The sequence below is a fragment of the Theobroma cacao genome, chromosome 2 (genome assembly GCF_053813885.1).
Source record: "Theobroma cacao isolate CCN51 chromosome 2, ASM5381388v1, whole genome shotgun sequence".
Classification (NCBI taxonomy): Eukaryota; Viridiplantae; Streptophyta; class Magnoliopsida; order Malvales; family Malvaceae; genus Theobroma; species Theobroma cacao.
In genome coordinates this window covers 10,264,025-10,281,118 of record NC_142640.1, presented here as the reverse complement: position 1 = coordinate 10,281,118, position 17,094 = coordinate 10,264,025, and the positions used below count along the sequence as shown (strand labels likewise).

Here is a 17,094-nt window from a genome sequence, read left to right as displayed (position 1 = left end):
TTCACGTACAGCTCTTCTCTATCAACTCTTACTCAAGAACAAGTCTCATTAAATATAATTAGTTCAACAGTCACATAATACGTTTTTAACCGTTACTCAATATTAACTCTCAGTAACGGTTACCTAACATTAAATTTCTCTTTAATGGTATAATTTATTACGTGTATTAAAACCTTTTCTTGTAACCGTTACTTCTGACACTATATATAGAGACTTCACAATTCAAAGAAAGAGACTTTTCTCCTTCACTTTTAGAATTACCGAACTCTCGCTCAAAGCTTTTCTCTCTATCCTATTCTCATTTAGAACACCTATTTTTTTTTATTCTCTTCCACCTGCCATAACATTTAGTACTAACATTTAGTACTTCAGGAACTGTTCCAATCTTCTTCTCCGTCACCTCCAGTACATCCCTTACTTGTTTGCAACGCTTCCTCTTCTTATCACAAGAACCCCCTTTACAGTAAGTATGAATCAATCTATTTATCAAGGTAAAAGAGAAAGAAAGAAACTATGTTGATGATTAACAATTAGCATCAGAGAATCTTTTTTCATTTTAGAAGAAGTGCTAACTAGTCTTGATTCACTTACTCAACAGTTATGGGAATAGAAAAATAGATCATAATTAGAGAGGAAGATAAAAATGCCACTCATATGCTTGTATAGAAAACAGCAAGGCCAAAGTAAAATCTCCAGCCCCTTTAGGGAAAACATAAATCATGCTTATCTATCTAAGATGAATATCTGGCTTATAACACCGAAGCCGTTTATTTATGCAAGAAAGAAAGACATTCCTGAATTTGGTAAGGAATCCTGGAAAAAAAGTGCAGGAAGAATAGCCAACTGGTAGGGTCGTTGTCAATATGAAAAAGAAATATTATGTTTACTTTCACCTATCAACTGTTGTTACAAAGAAAGGAAAAAAAAAATTTCTTCACCCGAAAGCAAGAGAAAAGCTTATCTTATTATTGCATAATAGAGAGCGTAAAAGCTTAATCAAGCGCTTACATATATGAATTAAGCCAACATAAACCCATTCTTAACCCATAACAAGAGTTATGGTATGATTCACAACCCCAAAACCCCCGGACTCTGTAGCTTAAAAAAGTCAAGAAGAAAATTAACAAATGAATCAATCTTCCTCTCCATCCCCTTCTGCAAAACTCAGAGCCTGACAAACAGAGTCCTCTGCTTCTTCCTCCATACAGAAGTACGATTTCCTTCCCATCAATTCAGCCACTCTTTTTGCCGGACCTGAATCACGAGGACTTTTACCCAAAATTCTGACAGTCCTAATCTTCGGTAGCACATCGTTCATCTTATTATCTGGCTCTGGAGATTCTTCCTCCGTTTCACACTTGAAAACTACCACTTCACTAGGAATTTCCCACTTCTTCTTCACTCTGCTCTCACTCTTCTGATTCTTGCAGGAATCCACTAGCCGTTCATGCGAAATACGCTTCTTCTCATGCCTGTTACTTTCCTCCTTACCATTTTCTGGTAAAGACCGCTTTCGAGCATCGTTCACACTGAAATTCCCATTGCTTTGATTGGCAATCTGATTGTACCGGCTCGCTACGACCCTTCCAGGTTTCAATGGTTTCTTAGCTGTTACTGATTTTTCTCCATCTTTGAAGAGTCTTTTTGGCTGAACTGTAGCGAGAACCCCATCTTCTTTCTTAACAGCCCTTTTACACCCTACTGTGGTTGCAGCTGGCTTAGGAGCTTCAACCTTAGAAGTTTTACGTGATCTAGGGCTAACGCTCAAGCTCTTGCCTCTCTCTCTTGTAACCTTCCCTTCATCAATATCTTGAAGCTTAAAGAAACAGGATTTCCGGCGACTCTGTATTGACTGAATAGGGGTGGTGACTTCCTGCTTCGTCAATTGCCTCGATTTCATAGCAGAGAAAATCTCCGTTGGACCTAAACTAACCCCCCTTCGACTCATTTTTGTTTTAGCACTTGACAACAATGGATCTTCAATCTTTTTTCCCATCTCCAAATTCCCGATGCGCTGTTTTTGCTCCATGAATTTAGCAGGCACTATTCTTCCTCTCATCGCAATACTTCTCGCATTGTACTCAGCTTTTTCGAGACGAAGAGATTCAAGTTTCGATGACAAACGAGAGATCTCCTTCTCAATCTCTTCAATCTCCATATCAATCTTTTTCTCATCGTGCTTTTTCTCTACTTCTTTCCCAACTCCACTCTTCAGTTTCCCTGACAAAGGCTCGACAAAAATACCCTTCAGCTCCTGCTCTTTAGAGTTACCAATAACATTCTTGGAACAAAGAGGCTTGACAAGAGACGCAGTAGATTTAAAAGAAACAGGGGACTTTAGCCAAAGGGGGCTCTGATTTTCTTTGCTGCCATCAGATTCTAGTGACTGATTCACCGACCCAGATTCAAGATTACCCCAAGAAGCCTTGATGGCGCTGGTATCTTCAGACTCTCCATTGTCAAAGGCCGCATTGTTCCAAACCTGGAGCTCCGGCACATTAAACGAATCTGGGTATTGAAGAATACTCATCTCTGTACACTTTGAATCAAGAATTCCTGAAAAAAGGAAAAAACAACAACAAATTTGAGTGTTAAAAGAACTACGCAGAAATGTATGTATTGTTTTGCTAATCTCCGGAGAATATTGGTAAGAGAGAAAAAGAGAGATAAATGTATTGAGGGAATTTCGTTTTCTTGAGAGAGATATGACCGTTGGGCAAAAGTAGACGTTAGAGGAGGGTTGTTGGTGAAATCTGAGCCGTTAGATCATAAACGGCTCCTACAGACGCTCCGATTTGATTTAAAGGTTAACTGGTAAAAAAAAAGGGAAATTGAGTGTATTGGCATTTGACAAATTGTTACGAGGGTCTAAGTACAATCTTATCCTTAATGATGATTAACTTTTTGGGTCCACAGGGCGCTCTTCTTCTCCTCCCTCGACCTCTCCATGGCCCATGACGGTTCAGATCCGGCAAGATGAGTCATACGACATCGTTTGACCTTAGAAATCCAGTTTCATAATTGGAGCTGTTAAAATATCCGGAAACTTTTCCGGTTGATCGCCTCTCTTATTCGTTCAGGTACTCTTTTCTTCTAAACGAAAAATGCGCAACTAAATTTCAATTAGCATTCTTTGGCAAAAATAAAAAAGGTTTCAATTAGTATTAGCATTACTTTGATTTATTTGCAGTTTACTTGAGCGATCTTTCTAAATTTCATTTCTATTAAAGTAAAGATCTCATGTTCCGTTTTTCTGCAATCGCGAAACCTAATTGTCTCTAATCATACTTCCTCTTAATTTTGGAATCATCACGGCAGTCCGTGGAGGGACGGCTCGCGAGAAAATCAACGGCGGGAGAGGTTGGGTGACTGTGAAGGATGGATAAAGGGAGACAAGTGTTCGCAGTAGACCTTCTAGAGAGATATGCGGCGAAAGGCCGTGGTGTGATTACGTGTATGGCGGCTGGAAATGATGTGATTGTGTTGGGAACAAGTAAAGGTTGGGTTATCAGACACGATTTTGGGGTGGGAGATTCGTATGGTATCTTCTTTTATCCTTACCTCTTTTGCTTTACTGGATTTCTCTTGTATAGGTTAATTCACTTTCTGTAAAATTAATCATGTAAATTTTTAGTTCTCAGCTAAATAGAGTGCTAATTTTCGAAATGCCAGGCTAGTTTTAAATCAGATTTTTAATCCTTGTTGGTTAAGTAATTACCTTAAAGTTGAATTGAACTTGAACTCATTGATATAAGGTGTTTGATTGAGCTTCTTACTTAAGGTACCAAGTTGAGTTATGGCAGTTGAGAGGTTAACAGCCGAGTTATTGTTCGTTTATGATATTATGGAAGCATTTTTTGTAATTTTGCTTGTCTATTTGGAATCTTAGATTTTGATCTCTCTGCGGGCCGACCTGGGGAGCAATCCATCCATAGAGTTTTTGTTGATCCTGGGGGCAGCCATTGTATTGCCACTGTTGTTGGCAGTGGAGGTGCTGATACATTCTACACTCATGCAAAGTGGAACAAGCCACGCATATTAAGCAGATTGAAAGGGCTAGTTGTCAATGCTGTTGCCTGGAATAGGCAACAGATAACTGAAGGTAATTTAACTTTTGGCCATTGCTTATTTGATAATACCGAGCTTTGTGTGTATTGATTTAGTTATGTTATTGTGTACTTTTATGTAATTTTTTTTTCTAATGCAGCTTCTACAAGGGAAGTCATTCTTGGTACAGACAATGGCCAACTCTATGAAATTGCAGTAGATGAGAAGGACAAGAGGGAGAAGTATATAAAGCCTTTATTTGAATTAGCAGAACTTCCAGAAGCTATAATGGGTTTGCAGGTATTTCTTTTTGTGCCTTTCTTTTGGGAATGGGCTTTAAATTTTCTCTTGTTTCATCTTTTTGAGTACCCTTTGTACTGATGTAGATGTTCTCTTGTGAAAGCAACTAGACCATCCTCTTTCTTTAGCCAAAAGTAAAAAGAATAAAAAAACAAGGAAGAAGAAAGTCTTGTTTGGATGGTTAAAGTTGTAATTTGCCTGTGCTTATTTGTCTGTACAACTGTGCATGATATGTCTTCTGTTGCCAGTATTGTTTTACGCTAAACAATTTATATTTGATAATAAACTAGTTGGAACATGTTGCTATGTAAGTAGGTTCTTATCTCCTATGTTGATAATGTCAGAGGAGTCATTGGTTCATGAAACTGGCCTGGAAACAGCATTCACATAATCCTGTTCTTTCTTCTTAATTACTGACAGTGTGGGTTTGTACAGATGGGAACAGCTATCTTAAGCTTCTTTCTTCCTAATAATTGGCATTGTGGCTTTGTACAGATGGAAACAGCTATCTTAAGCAATGGAACTAGATATTATGTGATGGCTGTTACTCCCACAAGACTTTATTCTTTCACTGGAATTGGATCACTAGAGGTAAGCTAAGCTCCAATGCCTTTTCCCTCTGTTTTGGGAGTTTTAAAGCGATTGGCTATAAGGAACATGTTAATATGTGAGCTGCGCTATTTGTCTGTTGTGCTGCTGCTTCTTTCTTTCTTTACGCGCACACATCCACGTAAATGTATGATCCAGTGCCCTTAAGCCATAACTTAATTGGCACATTAAAATGCCAGCTTCCTTTTTTCTCTGCTATTGCTTATGCAATTAAATTAGACCCCTCTCCTGGGGACTGAAAGACAGTATGGCTTTGTTTTTTGGTGGGGGGTGGGGAAGGGGGTTGAAGTGAGGAGAGGGGAGGGGATGTGTTCTATTAGTTTTTTCTCCTGAATCCTTCTTTTCCATTGTGGTGCTTAAGTTACTTGTCTTTAAGGTCATACCATAATATTGATGCTTTTTGAGGATTTATAGATTGAGGTCCCTTTTGTCCTTTTTATTTATTTATTAATCGGTTGAGCCAGATTCTCTTCATCTCTGGAATTTCTATACAGTCATTTAGATGTGCCTTTTTTTTTTCTTTTTTTTGCAATCTAGGTGCAACAAAACTTCTCATCTAAGTGCCAACTGTGTGCATAAATTTTATTGTTTTCCTGAATTTGTTCTCACTTTGAAGTTCTCTTCCCATGATTTGCATAGCCTTCTGTCTAGCTTGGTGTATTATATTGTGGAAAGGTACCTTCTCTTTTAATTTATAATTTTTTGCATGCAAGACTGTTTTTGCCAGCTACTTCGATCATGCTGTGCATTTTATGGAACTTTCCTGGTGAAATACGAAACATGCAACTGTGCGCATAAATTTTATTATTTTCCTGATTTCTTCTCACTCCGAAGTTCTCTTCTCATGATTTTCATAGCCGTCTGTCTAGATTAGTGCATTACATTGTGGAAAGGTACCTTTTTTTTTAATTTAAAGTTTTTTGCATGCTAGACTGTTTTTGCCAGCTACCTAGATCGTGCTGTGCGTTTCATGGAACTTCCTGGTGAAATACCAAACAGGCAAGTGTTCTTTTTCATGATTGTATTTTGTAATTTGAACTACTCATAAGAGAGAACAGAGCCTTGTGTTAGCAGAACTTATGTAATGGCATGTTCAGCTTATTGTTTTTGGGTAACATAATCATTTTTGCTTATTGGTTGAGAACTACTATCTCCCTCTTCTAGTAAATAAATATAAAATTATGGTGCTTTCTGAGTGAGATTTTTCTGCTGCTATTGTATCCTCTCAGTGAACTGCATTTCTTTATCAAGCAAAGGAGAGCTGTTCATTTTGCATGGCTTTCTGGAGCCGGTATATACCATGGTGGCTTGAATTTTGGAGCACAGCATAGGTAAAGAATTAAATCCTTAACTTTTTCTTCTTTTGTTAACCATCTGTTTACTTTCTTTCTTTGTTACTTTCTTTTCTTGCCTTTTCAAAAATTAAATTTATATTTTATACTTAAATTTCTGCTTTGCTTTTGATTTTGTTTTAGGTTGTATTTCACTTACATTTATAATGCATTGGAACTAGTTGTTATATCTGATGAAATTCCATACGAGTGTTCACTCACCATCTGTTGTTACGGATATTTTGATCCAGCTCTCCAGATGGTGATGAGAACTTTGTGGAGAACAAGGCTCTCCTGGACTACAAAAAGTTGTCTAATGGTGGGGAAGTAGTCAAACCCAGTTCCATGGCGGTGTCTGAATTTCATTTCTTGCTTCTTATTGGAAATAAGGTTAAGGTGTGTTGTGATAAACACTTATGTTTTACTTAACTGCTGATGTTGTCCATTGGAAAGGTTCTGAATTCAGTTACATCTATTTTGGAAATGGGTTTTCTTATGAGTATGAGAGACTTTGATTTCTAAGAACCCCCTTTTATTTTATTTTTGAAGGATCTTGGGATTAGTTTTGTTGGTGTTTATGTAGGATTGTTTACATTTGCTTTTTTCCTGTTCTTGTAGCTTTTACACTCATGTGCTATGTTCTTTAAATGCTACATAGGTTGTAAACAGAATCAGTGAGCAAATCATAGAGGAACTTCAGTTTGATCAGGCATCAGACTCTAATTCAAGAGGGATTATTGGACTATCTAGTGATGCAACTGCAGGGTTGTTCTATGCATTTGACCAAAACTCTATTTTTCAGGTTTGTATCTTACAATTGATTTTATCTACTGTTTTGGTCCAGACTGTACATGACTAATTTTCTCTGGCTTCCGGATTGAAAACATTTTTTAGGTTTCTGTGAATGATGAAGGACGAGATATGTGGAAGGTCTATCTAGATATGAAAGAGTATGCTGCTGCATTAGCAAATTCTCGTGACCCGCTCCAAAGAGACCAAATATATTTAGTTCAGGTCCTGTCTGGCTGACTTCTTGTCTTTCAAGTAATAGGTGTTTTGGTTATAGACATCTAATGTAGTTTCATAACACAACTTACATGAGCTCATCTTAATTTGATATGTCTGGAACATTGGTTATGCAGGCTGAAGCTGCATTCACCTCCAGGGACTTCCTCAGGGCAGCATCTTTTTATGCAAAAGTGAATTTTCTGTTTCTTGACTTTGTTTTATTATGTATTTAATTTATTATCTGAAAGCATCCATTCTCTGTTAATGTTGTAGATCCACATAGGGTGGAGTGTGTGTGTGTGTTTTCCACATACAGGAAAAAATTATAGCTGATGTGGGTGTTTTGCAGATTAACTATATACTATCATTTGAGGAGATAACTTTGAAGTTTATTGGTGTCGGCGAACAGGTTAGTGCTGTATCTTACCTCTTCTTTTTAGTTTTGAACTGATAACTTTACTTGTCTTTCATATTTGTGAAGATGTACAAACTTAATCAAGTTGGTTTTCACTTTTATTTTTACCATATCATGTTTGCTGCAACCAGAGGCAGGAATTTCCGTGGGGGTTAATGGTAGAAGTATAAATACGCTGAGCTGAGGATTTTTATTCTTTAATATGATGACTGTTTATGTTTTGTCTGCTGACTTAACAATTATCCTTAATCTATAAGCCTGTGCCTAAAACAAAACTAAAAACATAGCATATCTAGATTCAAGTTTTTCAGTGTGATATGCAGGGTGACATTATGTCATCATACACACATACACTCAAACACGCATGAGTTTGTTGTTTTGACCAACACTCTCAGCATTTGGCTTATTAGACATACGTTGACAAATTAAGGTCAAAGTTGAAGATTGGTCCCTGTAGTATATCTATTTTAAGGATTTAGTCCCTCTACCACAGTTTCTGGGAATTAAATCTTTATAATTTAATCAAATGTCAGATTGAAGACAATTGTTAATATGTGAATTTTCAATCGTTAAATTAGGTGATATGGTATAATCTTGGTCTTGTGGTATGACACGTGGACTTTTTTGCCAACTGGCTACATATTCTGGGCTGCCTAAAAATCTCTCCTTTTTTTTTTTTCCCCAGCTGGCTACATACTTTCTTTTATCAGGTTTTCTATGTTATATATAAATTATTAAATATATAATCAGTAAAGAAAAAGTCAAAATAATCAACTGGGACGGAGTGGTCAACCGGCGAAAAAAGTCCACGTGGCTAAAATAATGCCACATTAACAAATTTAACAGTTGAATATTCACACCATTAACAGTTGTTCTCTGTACAACATTTAATGAAAGTATAGGGATTTAATTTGCTGAAACTATGGTATAGGGACTAAGTCCTTAATATTGATAAGAGCAGGGACCAATCTTAGACTTCAACAACAAATTTAATATGTGCTTTGGCTACAGGATGCTTTGAGAACCTTCTTATTGCGGAAGCTTGACAATCTGGCAAAGGATGACAAATGCCAAATAACGATGATCTCCACATGGGCAACGGAACTGTACTTGGACAAGGTTTTAATGTTTTCCATGCATGACTAATAGATATATCATCTAGCTATCTTCATTTTTTCTTTCTTTTCCTTCTATGACATGCTAGCGGCTTTACAAAACTGAAACATGTGATTAGCAACAGGTTAGAATGGCAAGATACTAAGGTTGTTACATGATGGTTCTTAGATCATCAGACTTGTTTTCAAGTGCTTTTCATGTCCATTCCTATATGTTAATAGATAATAGCTACATGAGATAAGTGTGCAATATAAATGTTTTTTCTTTGTCGCTTTCTACGCATACATGAGATAAGTGCCCAACATAAATATTGTTTCTTTGTCTGCTTTTGCCCCTTTTTTTGTTCCGCCTTTAGGTCGTTTACCATCCTCATGCTCTTCCAGCTATATGCAAGGCAAATAAAAAGTAAATGTTTGCCATTGTTATTTTGTTCTGAACCTGATGAGTAGTAGGCATAAAAACTTGGAAGCGACTTTCGAATGCATCTGCTTTTTGGGAAATCAACACTGTATATTATTTGCCATTTGGATTGCACTGTTTTAAGAGGATTAATTTCTCTCTTCTTGCAAGAAAGTCATGTAGTGGTAGTTGATAATTTACCATTTTGTATCTATAATACCGAATTTTGCATTCCAACATTTTAGATAAATCGGCTTCTTTTAGAAGATGACACAGCTTTGGAGAATCGCAATTCAGAATATCAGTCAATCATTAGAGAGTTTCGTGCTTTCCTTAGTGACTGCAAAGATGTATTGGATGAGGTGACTACAATGAGAATTCTAGAGAGGTAATCATCTTGTGATTTGTAAATTGTTTGTTATTCTCTTCTAATTGTCAACATTATTATTGTAAGTAATCTTTCATGGTTTTATAACATTTTGTCTCACATTTGTTCTGTCTTATTGGTTATAGATTTAATTCTAAAAGAATGTTATCATAGGAAGATACCAGTCCTGCCACGTTAGCTTACAGTCAAGACTTTGGAAGTAGTTCTTCACCTCTGGACTTCCATTCATCAGTTGATGTTTATCTTGCGTCAAAATATAGGACTAGTGGTAGCATGAATATATAACAGTATTGACACTTGTAAAGCACAATATACCTGAAGGTTAATCTCCATATTTGGTCAATAATAACTTTGGGTTACTTCTTGGGTACTATCACATAAAAGGCTTTCTTGTGTAAGGATGGATTCTTGGTATAATAAACTCCATAAGGCAAGAGAAGTGAAAAATATATTTATTTCTTTTATGAAGTGGAATTGCAACCCCTGCATTTCATGAGAATCGTGGGATTTGCAAGGAATTTAATTCTAGTGCATTGTGCCAGATGAACTACCGAAAATATACCATTTCTCAGGAGTTGACAGCTATTCTTGCATTGCTGATGGTTAGACCCATAATGAGATGATTGTGTCTGGACTCTGGACAAGAGGCCTTGTCTTTTGCTTAAATAATCAGAATACATGTCTGCTTTACTTGCTGCAGTCTCTAGTCAACACATCAGTTTTGAAACATTACCATGCTCATGTTGACTCTTTATTGGATTCTTTAGTCAGTTAACCCTTTAGAATTGAAGCGTTAACAACAATAATATGTTATTTTGCAAATTTTTGCAGCTATGGGAGGGTTGAAGAATTAGTCTATTTTGCTAGTCTGAAGGAACAATATGAAATTGTTGTTCACCATTATATTCAGGTACTAGCATATTTTCTATTATTGTCATTGGCACCTATTGCTTCTTTTCCTCATGTCACTTGATCTAGAATTCATCTTTCCTGATGCTGCCATGTTTTTGTTTTTATTTATTTATTTATTTTTCTTATTTTTCGGGGAGTCTTAATGCTTTAAATTTCTGGACACTCTGCTCATAAAGCTTTTTGTGGTTTTGTTTGTGCAAAGTCTTAAGTTTATGATTGGGAGCTTGCTTTTGCTATGGAAACTTTTCATTTTCTCTTCTTAATTCCAATGGATAATAGACTTATTGTCCTTCATTTTTTTTTTCTACCGGTGGCTTAATAAGTAACAGAAAAAAGGAGGTAAAATGGTAGACATATTAGTCATTTATGGTTAAGATTAAAAAGAGAGAGGCTTTGTTTACTTTTATAAACAAGATAGGCGTTAGATTTTTTTTGCTTTGTTATTCCATTTTTTGTTTTACACTTACAGCTGTTCTACCTTTTCCTTTAGCAAGGAGAAGCAAAGAAGGCATTGGAAGTGCTTCGGAAACCTGTTGTTCCAATAGATCTTCAGGTACACATCAGGTTCCCAAACATTCTTGCCATCACATGCTGCTTGTTGCTTAGCAGGTCCCTGTAATATTTTCTTCATTTTTCATATCAGTGATTTCCTCTTCTGGTTTTGTTTATAAGCTAGTTGATCTTTTATCTTTGTAATAGAATACAACCTATCATTTCTAGTTCATACTTAGTGAATTCAAATAACGTTATTGCTCTTAATTTGCAGTACAAATTTGCCCCGGATCTTATTACTCTTGATGCGTATGAGACCGTGGAGTCATGGATGGCCTCAAACAACCTGAACCCAAGGAAACTTATTCCTGCAATGATGCGTTATTCAAGTGAACCTCATGCAAAGTACTGGTCTTCCCATATTTGCTTTTTGAATCATTTGTTTCTTCTATAGATTCTGAATGACTTCCTACCGCAACTTTGTGCAACATGCAGGAATGAAACCCATGAAGTAATCAAATACTTGGAATTCTGTGTTCACCGTTTGCATAATGAGGATCCAGGAATCCACAACTTATTGCTATCTTTGTATGCTAAGCAGGTTGGGTTGTTTGGTTTAATATTTAGAAGCTTTACTCCTTTAAGTTTATAGTGGTTTGCACATGAGGGGGTATGTTTGTAGACCAAAAATCTTTTTTGACCCTTATCTATGTCTCATTTGTTTCATTTAGTACATACATTTACAGTAAGGTTGAGGATATTGTTTGCCTTGTCTTCTTCTTTATTTCTTGATTTTCTTTTATATTATATCTAGGAAGTTGATAGTGCCCTTCTGCATTTCCTACAATGCAAATTCGGAAAAGGACGATTGAATGGGCCTGATTTCTTTTATGATCCCAAGTATGCTCTGCGTCTCTGCCTCAAGGAAAAACGAATGCGTGCCTGTGTTCATATATACAGTATGATGTCAATGCATGAGGAAGCTGTTGCTCTTGCTCTCCAGGTAATGTCTTTGCAAATGCCTCTGACAATGCCTTGCTTTATAACAATTCTTTCATGCCATTTCTATTGGAACTTGTGTAATTGTTGTGAGGATTTGGATTTAGAACAATATAGTACACTGATGAAATTCATTCTGGAATTAGGCACATTGGCTTATTATATTAATACTCAGATATGTAAAACATCTCTCTCCCTCTCTCTCTCACACTCGCATTTCTTTGGACTTTTTGGGTATGGATTATTATTGTTATCATTATCTACCTGTGTTTTATTTTTAAAAAAAAAATAATCTATCTGTGTTTAAAATATTTGTCAAGCTGCATGTCAAAATTCTTTAAATCCATGATGATTAGAAGTTGGCTTATCGTGTTAGCAATGGTTTTTCACGTGCAAATCCCTAGTTTAAATTCCTCTAATGCGGGCTTCCAATAAATCCCTTTGTTAAGGACAGCTTGCTGTCAAATTTGAAGGTGTGGACTATAAAGGACGACCATCTTTGCATGCCTTTGTGAGATTCACTCAGACATGTATGACTAGATGAAATAGTCATGTTCAACTATCATTGAATTGTGCTTTTTAAAATAGATGTTGGCAGCTAGTTAAATCTGTCATCTGTCTGTATGATGTATGATAGTGGTACCTTTTCTCAAATATAATTTTTCAGGATTTTACATTAAATTAATGTGTATGCTATTTTTGGTTGCTCTAGGTTGATCCAGAGCTTGCAATGGCTGAAGCCGACAAGGTTGAAGATGATGAAGACTTGAGAAAGAAGCTTTGGCTAATGGTTGCTAAGCATGTTATTGAGCAGGAAAAGGGTACTAAAAGGGAGAATATACGGAAGGCAATAGCATTTCTCAAGGAAACAGATGGCCTATTAAAGATCGAGGACATATTGCCATTCTTTCCTGACTTTGCCCTTATTGATGACTTCAAGGTAGGATTTTAGCATGTTGAGTTGCCCATGCTTATATCCTTCCAGGGATGATATTATTCTGAAATACTTCTCTCTCTCTCTCTTTTGCACACATGCGAGCGCCTGCTTTCAGCTACTCATTTATAAATTTTAAAATTTGAACCTGAGGGTCTATGGAATACTCTCATTATTATTTTAATTTGAGAAATTCTGCAAGGATGTTAGTCAATTCCTCCAAGTCCAAGTATTTATTCTGTATCTATACCTTCCATTAAATTTTGCTCTTCTATTGTTTGTATGTAGGAGGCAATTTGCTCCTCACTGGAGGATTACAACAAGCAAATTGAGCAACTTAAGGAGGAGATGAATGATGCTACACATGGTGCTGACAACATTAGAAATGATATTAGTGCACTAGCTCAAAGATATGCTGTGATTGATCGTGCTGAGGAATGTGGGGTACTGTTCATCCTGATTTCTGATGTTCGGTGTCGTTGACAAGTTGCATTCTTGGGTTTATTTTTAATGGATTACGGAGCTAAACCATTCGTGCTTGATTTAGTCTGCTGTGGGATTCTGTGTAGTTCTACAAGAACTCAAAGAGTTCTACCCACACCATGGGGACACCTTGCCTTGCTTTTACCATTATATCTAGCTCCAGCACAGACTTTGAGAGCCAGTGAATATTAATTTTATTGAAAATTGCTTGGCTCTGGCTGATATTTTAATTTATTTTGGTGTTGGCCATATTATAGAAAAATTCGCATTGCTTTCTTCTATGTTACTTTCCTCAACCTATGAATTTATAGCTTTTGATTAGGCAACTTCTCTCTGAATTGTCAGATCTGTAGACGTAAAATCTTGGCTGTTGGCGGGGATTATAGAATGACTCGTGTTTATACAGCTGTAGGACCAATGGCTCCTTTCTATGTCTTTCCATGTGGACATGCCTTTCATGCCCACTGCCTGATTGCTCATGTGACACGTTGCACCAATGAATCTCAAGTGAGTTGTTTGCTTATCATTTTTTCAGTTCTCATATGTTTATGTTGCACATGTTTATGCTTTTGCTGAAATATAACTCTTTCTGGTTATTATATTTCCTGTTGGCCTTGGTAAAAGTTTTGATGAGATTTGGGGTAGCAATCCAACTTAAGAGTTAAATATGTGTGGCAGGCAGAATATATACTGGATTTGCAGAAGCAACTAACTTTACTTGGTAGCGAAGCCAGGAGGGAATCTAATGGTGGTATCACAGATGAATCCATAACCAGCATGAACCCTGCAGATAAGGTATCATTTCCCTTTCTGTTGTTCACCTTTGGTGTCACTTCCATTTAACTTCACTTGAATCTATAGCTTTGATGTTTGCTGGAAATTCATCCACTAGGTTAGTAGCAGACAAAAAACTCACTAGTTAATTGACATTTCTCGTTTGATTGGTGGGCAGCTCCGATCACAGTTAGATGATGCAGTGGCCAGTGAATGCCCATTTTGCGGTGAGTTAATAATCCGTGAAATCTCTTTGCCTTTTATTTTGCCGGAGGAAGCCCAGCTGGTTGCTTCGTGGGAGATAAAGCAACAAAACCTTGGAAACCAAAGAAGCATTTCTTTGCCTCTATAATTAGATTATGGGTGTTCTTGGATGTGTGCCTGTGTATCTGCAAGGAGCCGTTGTATAGTTTTGTCTTCTCTCTGATTTTCTATACCTTCTTGCATCAGTTGAGTCTCGAAGAATGGTGCCTATTCATGAAATGTAATGGTGTGTAATTGCTGTGTTTTTATTTTATTTGTAATTTTTGCCCCTGCATTCTTTTTCTTTTTTGCTACAAGTACTTTTCCCTCTATTTGATCGGGGAATTGGCTTTCTCTGTAGCAATGTAATCAGGCAATGTTTGTAATTTGTCATCAAAGACATGTTCCAATAATTTCCATGTGTTCGGTTTGGACTTCCTTGCCGAACTCCTTTTACCTTAAAACCAGCCATCCTTGATCGGTAGGGCGAGTGGATTGTAGGTATCCAAAATATTTCCCAGCTTCACTCGTGCCAGCCAACGAATGAATTTTCACATGACTGAAGGAAAGATGTCCTTGAGCCGTATGACTCGTTCGAGTAAAGACATATTTTGCAAAATTTGCCTTATCCATCAGTTCAAGTTTTCTTGCGCAGCCGATGGCTTATTTGATGTGTATGTTTACCCACGTTAAGCCCAAGATTTGGTCACATTGAACAATCATGTCTACTTGATTTTTTCTCTTTTCAGTAAATTTTCTCAAACTTATCAGGTAAATTTGTCTGTTTCTTTCTTTTTTCCGTTTTCATTTTCTCTAAAACGAAAAAGAAAAAGAAACAGCTGCATGCTTGACTGAAAGCGTCGACTTATCTTTGTAATGGATCTGCAAATGTTAATCTTTCATCGGAAGAGAAGGTTTGGTAAGGAACAGCTTCTCCAAGGGAATAAGGGGGGAAAGAAGGCATGAGATAATGCCTACTAAGAAATGAAACAGCATAGTCATTCAATTACTACTTTGAATTTATGTAAGTTTAATTCCTTGGTATCTTTGGTTAATTCAACCATTGTGTGTTATTGCAGCGTATTTGAGGTGCCTGCCCAAATTAAAAACCAACTCAAAAACAGATGAGACCTTACAATCAAAAGAGTAGATAATAGAGACACAAATTGATAGCAAAAAACTTTACAACTGTTTGTTTCATTTGATACCCTAAAATCCATTCATCCCCGAAAGCTGAGCATCGAAATTTACATCCTCAACAATACTCTTTTGTCCTCTGTACAACTTTCGCATTTACAGCTTCCACACCCTTCCCTCTACAGTAATTTTCCCCCTTTTCCATTGTTGGTGGGGTAGGATGTGAAGAGGGGAAAAACAAAAACAAAAGCTAAAAGTCTACTCTAGTCTTATCCTTGGCCCCAGCAATTAAGATACATGACTCGCCGGATCGACTCATCGGCTTGAGCATCACGGTTCCCCACCATCCCGGAGATATCGGAGCCGATCATCCCGGAAACCGGCCGTAGGTCAGATGAGTCCCCACCGAAGAGCCTCCCCTGGCCCCGTTGGAGAAACTTGACACCTGCTTTCCATTTTTGACCTTGGTTTTCACCGTGGCCTTGCACCACTGCCATGCTCGTCGCCATCCACACTCTGTTCAGGTAACTCATCCTCTCGACTCTTCAGCTTCGGTCTTTAGATTTAAGTATGAGCTTCTTTGACACAGAGTCTAGGGTGAAGGAAGAATGAGTGGGGCTGTATTTATAGAGGAGTAGAGGAAGAGTAGTATTACGAAACCGGAAGGCTGTTTTTGTGAAAGAGTGGTTTTTTGCTGCTTTTGTTGTTTCGGCTTTATTATTGGTGGTGTCTAAACGATATTTTATCAGGATAAAATATACAGCTTCTGTCTCGCGCTTTTTTTTTCTTAAGTCTCAACTTTGTATTTGGTAGGGATTGCTAGCGTGATAGAATGAGATGATCCCTTATTTCTCAACAATTAACTAGAGGGAGGAAAATCAGACCACGTTTATTATTCATCCTTAATCAAATATGATTTGAGTAAAATAATTTGATTTAATTGATTTATTGAATCAATTGATTTAAAATGTTTAGCTGAGTTGATTTTTAAGTTGGTTTTTGATTTTATAATTTTTGAATTAAATCAACCAAAAAACTAAATTAATTTTTTATATATGTTAATAAATATAATATTATATATATTATTTTAAATTTATATAAAATATAATATATATTTAATATTTTTACTTCTTTATTTTTATTTTTTTATTTATCTATTTTAAATATGTCAAAGATCGGAATTGTGGATTCCGTTTCCGTTATTGACACTTCAATTGATGAGCGAAGAAATTAGAAATGTATTCTTCACACTTCAATTGAGGTAAATGTTGAACTTTAGGGTTTTTTTCATAATTTTTCATTTTTAATTTTCTCTTACTTTGTTTTTAGAAAAAATTTACACTAATTATATTTTTTATTTTTTTCAATTGTTACATAACCTATGTGAGTGAATGTGAAGAGTCAAGTCATAGAATAGATTCAAGTTGATAATCTACAATAGTTAATTGTCTTATGTTAGATAGTTTTATTTTAGAGATGTTAATTTTATCATCTTTAATTTTTTGTC

The 17,094-nt window shown here is 36.4% G+C and overlaps 3 protein-coding genes across 3 annotated transcripts; 1 reads left to right on the top strand and 2 right to left on the bottom strand.

Annotated features, from left to right (window-relative positions):
* Nucleotides 1–947: 947 nt before the first annotated feature.
* On the bottom strand, nucleotides 948–2,642 carry LOC18608627 (uncharacterized). Its single transcript, XM_007043418.3, has one exon. It carries the CDS (start codon nucleotides 2,528–2,530, stop codon nucleotides 1,133–1,135), a length of 1,398 nt encoding a protein of 465 aa, XP_007043480.3. The 5' UTR covers nucleotides 2,531–2,642; the 3' UTR covers nucleotides 948–1,132.
* A 218-nt stretch (nucleotides 2,643–2,860) lies between these two features.
* Nucleotides 2,861–14,863, top strand: LOC18608626 (zinc ion binding protein). The gene is made up of 24 exons (XM_018115585.2): nucleotides 2,861–3,080; nucleotides 3,319–3,541; nucleotides 3,890–4,102; nucleotides 4,208–4,347; nucleotides 4,843–4,938; nucleotides 5,888–5,955; nucleotides 6,186–6,287; nucleotides 6,539–6,683; nucleotides 6,946–7,089; nucleotides 7,182–7,301; nucleotides 7,430–7,486; nucleotides 7,645–7,704; nucleotides 8,722–8,829; nucleotides 9,471–9,613; nucleotides 10,445–10,523; nucleotides 11,016–11,078; nucleotides 11,292–11,422; nucleotides 11,513–11,618; nucleotides 11,832–12,020; nucleotides 12,729–12,956; nucleotides 13,239–13,394; nucleotides 13,779–13,940; nucleotides 14,112–14,228; nucleotides 14,386–14,863. Exons 2-24 carry the CDS (start codon nucleotides 3,379–3,381, stop codon nucleotides 14,557–14,559), a joined length of 2,964 nt encoding a protein of 987 aa, XP_017971074.2. The 5' UTR covers nucleotides 2,861–3,080; nucleotides 3,319–3,378; the 3' UTR covers nucleotides 14,560–14,863.
* Nucleotides 14,864–15,597: 734 nt separating this feature from the next.
* Nucleotides 15,598–16,289, bottom strand: LOC148764016 (Wound-responsive family protein). The gene has a single exon (XM_088803396.1). It carries the CDS (start codon nucleotides 16,118–16,120, stop codon nucleotides 15,857–15,859), a length of 264 nt encoding a protein of 87 aa, XP_088659522.1. The 5' UTR covers nucleotides 16,121–16,289; the 3' UTR covers nucleotides 15,598–15,856.
* Between the last annotated feature and the right edge of the window lie 805 nt (nucleotides 16,290–17,094).